This window comes from Benincasa hispida, chromosome 7 (assembly GCF_027475165.1).
Source record: "Benincasa hispida cultivar pf3 chromosome 7, pf3_genome.v1.1, whole genome shotgun sequence".
NCBI lineage: Eukaryota > Viridiplantae > Streptophyta > Magnoliopsida > Cucurbitales > Cucurbitaceae > Benincasa > Benincasa hispida.
In genome coordinates this window covers 50407876-50414697 of record NC_143484.1, presented here as the reverse complement: position 1 = coordinate 50414697, position 6822 = coordinate 50407876, and the positions used below count along the sequence as shown (strand labels likewise).

The 6822-nt window shown below is 39.2% G+C and overlaps 2 protein-coding genes across 2 annotated transcripts; one reads left to right on the top strand and one right to left on the bottom strand.

Annotated features, from left to right (window-relative positions):
* The first annotated feature begins 246 nt into the window (after positions 1-246).
* On the top strand, positions 247-3980 carry LTA2 (2-oxoacid dehydrogenases acyltransferase family protein). Its single transcript, XM_039036754.2, has 6 exons — positions 247-1362; positions 1464-1655; positions 1758-1845; positions 1935-2005; positions 2111-2194; positions 3561-3980. Exons 1-6 carry the CDS (start codon positions 436-438, stop codon positions 3663-3665), a joined length of 1467 nt encoding a protein of 488 aa, XP_038892682.2. The 5' UTR covers positions 247-435; the 3' UTR covers positions 3666-3980.
* Positions 3981-4165: 185 nt separating this feature from the next.
* Positions 4166-6507, bottom strand: LOC120081682 (Glycolipid transfer protein (GLTP) family protein). Its single transcript, XM_039036755.2, has 4 exons — positions 5958-6507; positions 5653-5825; positions 4645-4790; positions 4166-4555 (listed from the first exon to the last, which is right to left on the bottom strand). Exons 1-4 carry the CDS (start codon positions 6150-6152, stop codon positions 4449-4451), a joined length of 621 nt encoding a protein of 206 aa, XP_038892683.1. The 5' UTR covers positions 6153-6507; the 3' UTR covers positions 4166-4448.
* Positions 6508-6822: the final 315 nt, after the last annotated feature.

Here is a 6822-nt window from a genome sequence, read left to right as displayed (position 1 = left end):
AAGAAATCTAATTAAATCTCAACTCTAATTTCTATAATAGATACTAAACTGTTACAAATTTTATAGTAAAGTTTAGGGATTAAATTGTTATAAAATTGGACGTTTATGAATTAAATCATTACAAATCAAAGTTCAAAGACTAAATTTTTAGTCCTATAAAAATGGATGGACTAAACATGATTTTTAACCTAATATAATTGAAATGTGTTTTTTCATAAAAAAAATTCTCCAATAAACTCAAAGAGGAAAAAGAAAGAGAGAAAAAAAAGAAAAAAAGAAAAAAGAAAATCTTTGAGTGAGCCAAATGTAGGCGATGGAAACACAGTTGAGGTAGCTCAAATCCCCCAACGAACAGCCTCGTCCTCTCCGCCCTTTTCTTTTCTTATACTTCTTTTCCATCTCCATTCTCTCTAACAGATCTTCTTCATCTCTCCAATGGTGTCCCCTTTCCTCTCTCGAGCTGCTCTATCCAGCAACACCACCACCATTGCATTTTCCTTCTCTTCCTCACTCTCTTCTCCCCTACCATGGACCTCCTCCCGTTCACTCACCCCATTTCCCGCTAATTCTCGCCGGAGGATCCTTGTCGTTCAGTCCAAGATCCGCGAGATTTTCATGCCCGCCCTAAGCTCCACCATGACTGAGGGCAAGATCGTTTCGTGGGTCAAATCAGAAGGGGACGTTCTATCCAAAGGCGAGAGCGTCGTCGTCGTTGAGTCTGATAAGGCCGACATGGATGTGGAGACTTTCTATGATGGAATTCTCGCTGCTATTGTTGTTGGAGAGGGTGAAACTGCTCCTGTTGGAGCTCCGATTGGTTTATTAGCCGAGACTGAAGAGGAAGTCGCTGAGGCTAAGGCTAAAGCCACGTCTAAATCCGCTTCGGCTCCTGCAGCTGCTGCTTCTCCCTCTCCTCCGCCTCCCTCTTCCAGTCCTGCTCCGGCAATATCTCAGCCATCACCTCCGTCGGATGGACCAAGGAAGATTGTGGCTACTCCTCAAGCGAAGAAGCTAGCCAAACAGCACAAGGTGGATATTGGATCGGTGACTGGTACTGGTCCATTCGGTCGAATTACTCCGGCGGACGTGGAGGCTGCGGCAGGAATTGCTCCTTCGAAGCCTGCTGTAAGCAATGTAGCTTCACCCGTGGCTTCTGAGACTGCTTCAGTGGCTGCCGCTGCTCCATCGAAAGCCGCTGCAGCTCCTTCCAACTTGCCCCCTCCAGTTCCAGGCTCAACGGTTGTGCCATTCACGACAATGCAGGCGGCGGTGTCTAAGAATATGGTGGAGAGTCTCTCTGTTCCTACATTCCGAGTTGGTTATCCGGTGTCCACTGATGCTCTTGATGCGCTCTATGAGAAGGTTCATGGAATATTTACACAATTTAATTGGATTTCGTGTCGTCATCTGCATCTGTTTGGAAATTATTTGACCATTTAGTTGGGATATTACAACAATTTCAGGTGAAACCAAAGGGCGTCACAATGACTGCCCTCTTGGCCAAGGCTGCTGCAATGGCCCTCGCTCAGCATCCGGTTGTAAATGCAAGCTGTAAAGACGGGAAAAGCTTTACGTATAATAATAACATAAATATTGCAGTAGCCGTGGCTATCAATGGTGGATTGATAACACCTGTTCTTCAGGATGCAGATAAGGCAAGTTGATTACATTGTGAATTAATATCCTTGGATGTACCGTGGCATGTTAAATATATCGGTCTCTTGGGTAACTGCTTATTTGTTTTTTATTCATTGCAGTTGGACCTCTATCTACTGTCTCAAAAATGGAAAGAATTGGTTGAGAAAGCTAGATCCAAGCAGCTTCAGCCCCATGAATATAATTCAGGTATTAACACTTCCCTCTCTGTGTGAGAGTGTGTGTTTGATTTTACTCAACCTATGAGGCGGAGTGAAATTGAATAATACTGCCTGCAGGAACTTTTACTCTTTCCAATCTGGGCATGTTTGGAGTGGACAGGTTCGATGCTATACTTCCTCCTGGCCAGGTGAGTAATGAGAGTTAGGCTACTTATACGTAAGCAATGGTTTTTTTTTTTTTTTCTGGTTCCTTTATTTCTGTGTTTTGTGTTGATTATTCCACACTACGTCAGGGAGCTATCATGGCCGTTGGAGCATCAAAGCCGACTGTTGTCACTGATGCTGATGGCTTTTTTAGCGTGAAAAGTAAAATGTTGGTGAGTTCTGTTTCTTCTAACATTTTGTTCCTGTGCTCATCTCTATTTATTATGAATGCTGAATTTAAGGTTAGTTACTGTACAGTCTCTAATCTTAAGAAAAACTTATTAAGCCAATAAACCGTCTAAGCCATCTAAGCCAATAAGACATCTAAACTATACTGAACTGTATTCATGGATGATGATCAACACAATGATTCTCAGTATATTCCAAGTTATCTACTTTAAGGGGGTTCTTGGGTTAAGTAAAGCGTGGGAATAGACATGCCTGTGCTTAAATGTACAGGAACTAGTTTTATTTGCTTGAAAATGACATGCAAGTATGAGATCTGTTAGATGTGATTTTGATCCGTATCCTTTTACTATCTAATATCTATTGATATGTTTTGTATAGTAGTATCCTAACTTGGAGAAAAACAGTGTTAGGATTTCTGGCTTCGACTTTTTCTTGGGTGTTGACAGTGACAGCAGCAAGAATGAGTTCCCTTTGAAAGCCTTTCTTTTTTATTGGGTTCTGCATTCCAAATGCAATTGCAAGTGAAGCTAGAAAGGGAATGAAGAGCCTTTGGTACAGAAGAGGTCAGATTTGTCCTTGCACCCTATCCCAGGAGTCACCACTAGTGCCCAAGGAGAAGTCATTTAGCCTCTATCATTAAGATTCCTTCTGATATTGAGGTTCCATCAAGAAGAGGGAATACAACATTGGCTAATAAAAGCAAGTTTCTTTTCTATGAGAGAAATCTATTTAACCTTCCCAGAAGTCTTCCCAAGAAAGGGTATTTTACCCTCCTTGTGAACATTGATTTTGGTCTTTTTAGGCATAGCCTGCTCGAGATTGGATATCTGCTGAGCAATGCTTCTTTCCTCTAAATGTAATAGCTTCAGTTTGGTTTGTCAGTCTTGAAGCCACTGAATATATGATTTTATGTTGGTTGGTGATACTGAGAACCCTATGGTGGGTGCCCGGCCTAATGTTGGTTTTGGTATACGACACACCTCTGCCTAAACTCATGAAACCACAAACTTACACTCTGTTCTTAAGAATTGGTCATCCATACGTAATATAGGCAAAAGCTTCTTGAATTGGATTGAAGGTGCCAAACTTGCCCCTCTGAACATTATTAGAGATAGCTCCGTACATAACTATGTTGCATATCTCCACGATTCAGAGGTTTGGTAAAATTTATCTGTACTTATGGTAGTAATTTAGTGCAGAGCAATTCTTGTTATTCATTCTATAATTATTTTATTTTGTTCTGGTGTGGTGAGCAAAGCTTCTTATCTAGTGGACGCTAGCAGGAATCCTTTCTAGTGTATAGACGTCTTCTGTGAAACAGAACTGACTGGCAAATTCTGCATTTTGCAGGTGAATGTGACTGCTGATCACCGAATAGTTTATGGCGCTGACTTGGCTGGCTTCCTTCAGACCTTCGCAAAGATAGTTGAGAATCCAGAAAGCCTGACCTTGTAGAAAGTCTTCGTTTGCAAATTTTGAACATCAATTAAAACTTGACTGCAGGGAGAAGGAAAAAGCAAAGTTCTTTTGTTTTTTTTTTTAGCTACGGAGTGACGGAAGTTTAAGTTAAATAGAGCCCCAGAGGAATCCTTTTTGTGCACGAGCTCCTTATTGATACTTTATTTTGATATACTTCATATTTGTTTCTATTTCTAAAAGGTTTGAAGAGCAATAATGAGTTGATTTACTTTTTCTATGTTTGTTGCGTACGGGAATGTAATTGGTAGAAACTCAATGGATGAAGAAAGATGGTTTTATCCATTTGACAAAGATATTTGGCGTTCATGAAACCACAGCCAGCCATTACATGTTGGTTTGTCAAGGGTTTATTTAATTCATGCCTAGAGAACACTACAGTTTCTTAAGCAGCTTCTATAACCTTTAAACTCGTGCCTCTCTGTTTAGATGTTTAAAGAAGTGCTTCAATAGTTTATATTGAAATCATATCCTTCCACTTATCCAAAATTCACCATCTTTTCCCTTTTGCTTTATACTCAAATTGAAAGGTACTGTGACCTTTTAGGATGATTTGTCCGATATTCAGATACAATCTGACATGTTATGAATTCAAATATATATATACAGACAATAACACTAAACAAAATGTGTATTTCAAAGGACAATAGTTATGTTGAAATCATATCCTTCAACCTTTTTTTTGTTACCAACTCTGTTGAGATGAGCTGCTTTGCTTAGACAGGATTAGTGAAGAATCAATTGTCTACAGGAGGTGAAAAGTCACCAGTCCAAGGTGATCTTCCTAGAAATGTAAAGCTTGTCAATATATTCTATAACTGGACCCGAAGCATCGATATACCTTCTCATTTTCTTCTGTGCCGACTGATCTGTAATGGTGAAAAAAGTGCTGTAAATTTACTTGTGGATACAACATATTTAGTGCTATAATTAGGAAGAGTAAATGAAATGAGCATACTGGTCTCGTTAAGCTTTATTAGAAGCTGCTCCCTTGTTGGAAGAGTATACATTCCAGCAGAAACGGCTGTTCTAACTGTCCAGCTGTGGTAGGGTGCACAAACTTGGGTATAAGCTGTTGAGGCAGCTTCCCTTAACGAGTATTCACTAAAGACACAAGCGAAAATCTAAGTTTACCCCTTTTCAATATTCAAATAAGTTACGGCCAAAGCTCGAGTTAGTTGGCACAAGTATGCGTTGACGACCAAGAGGTCTTTAGTTTGAATATTTCATTCCATTGTACTAAAAATATTCAAATAAGTTATTGGGCTTAGTTGACACAAGTATGTACTAACAGACCTAGTGGTTCGAATTCCTCATCCTGTTATACTAAAAATATTCAAATAAGTTATGGCCTTTGCATTATTCACCAATGTCAACTTTCAAATTGGTCATGGAAAATCTAACAAGTGGGATGTAAATTTGAACGCCGTAAACTAGATATAACTCAACTGATTTAGGCATAATCAATCAAAGGTTCAATTAATTTAGGCATATGTTATCAATCAAAAGGTTAGGAGTTCAGAGAGAGAGAGAGAGAGAGAGAAATGGTATGACGAGGTTTAAATAAAATCTCATGTTTTGATATGATGGTAGAATTGCTACTATTCAAGTTTTTTCTCCTGCAAACAATATTACATTACATTAGAAAAGATGAAAGTAGAATTTGATCCCTGATGCCTGCCTATATGAACTACGTTAGGAGAACAGGTCAAACGAAGGATCAAAACATAACTACAAAATCAATTTTTCTTTAAAAAGGGTGAGAAAATTCATCACTTGGTCGTTTGTTCATTTGGTGAGGAAACATGCAACAAATTTAGATGAACTTCAAAGAACCATTGACAAAAAAGGAAATGATTTTCACTGCAGAGTTCAGACATTAAAACATTCAGAGAAATTCCCTAGTGAAACCATAACTTCCATCTTTGATTGCATAAAGTAAGAGAAAAAGGGTTACAGAACTTACTCAGTGGACATGAACTGTTCAAACAGAGCTCTAACAAGGTCCAATCCTTGCCGAACTCGACGCAGATTGCGAGTATGGCTTCCGGGCGTTTTTACTGTATCATTTGCAATATCAGCATCAAGTATTGTATGCAATGTCTCGTGCTTCTTGGAAGCTTCCACAAGATCACGCACCTGAAAGAAAAAAACCATCAAGATGGGGTGATTCCATTTGAATTCCAAAGACCATTCATCATTCAAATTTCAATCTATTTGCAACTTAGGTAAAGAAACGAAATAAAAGATGAAGAATTAGAGGAATATAACCTTGGAGACGTACTCTAACTCAGCGAATTTGAAGGCAAGGCCAAGAGAACTGAAAAGTACAGAAACGAGAGAACAAGCATCACAAAGCGTATCCAATCGGAGTTCTTGAGAGGAATCTTTCAAAGAATTTACTAATTTGGCAAGCCCTTCGAAGGACTCGGCTATGGCAGTAAGAGGGGTCGCACCATCATCCATTTTTATGCGCCCTCAAAATCCACCGCCACACCCACCACCATTATACATAAAAGTTTTCACAGGGTCATTGGAAACTTCAGAGAAATGGAGACACTGAGAGAAGAAAGTGATGGGAACCCTGTTGGGAATTTGCAAGTAATGCAAAGAATTTCAACTTCGCTTTTTTCTTCTGTGAAGAATCTATCGTTGAAACTGGGGAATTGAATGAATGTTGCCTTTTATTTTCTTCTTTCGTGGGTTTGGGAAGTTGGGAAGTTCGCTACGGATGCGGTTTGTCCAACAGAATTTTGAAAATTTTGAAACGCTGAATAGAGGAGAGAGAGAGAAAAGAGAGAGAAAGTGGTGTATGGTCCATGAAGGTGTACCACTAATTTCCCGTTATTTCAGTTGGAGAACTTGTTAGAAACTTGGGACATGCTGAATTATCAGCGACACGTCTCTCCCATCTTTGTACTTGTCAGTTACCAAATTAATTTTCTATACAGATGTCGATCAATGATCGTTTGGCATTCTCGTTAAAAGTGAGATGCATAAGTTAGATTCGTTAACACCGTTAAAGATTTAAAAACGTGTCAAAAATTTAAATAGTCTATAAATTACAAGTCAAAATTCAAAATTGCCAAATATCTCCGTCCAGATCTGGAAAGATACAAGAAACCTCCAAGTCGAA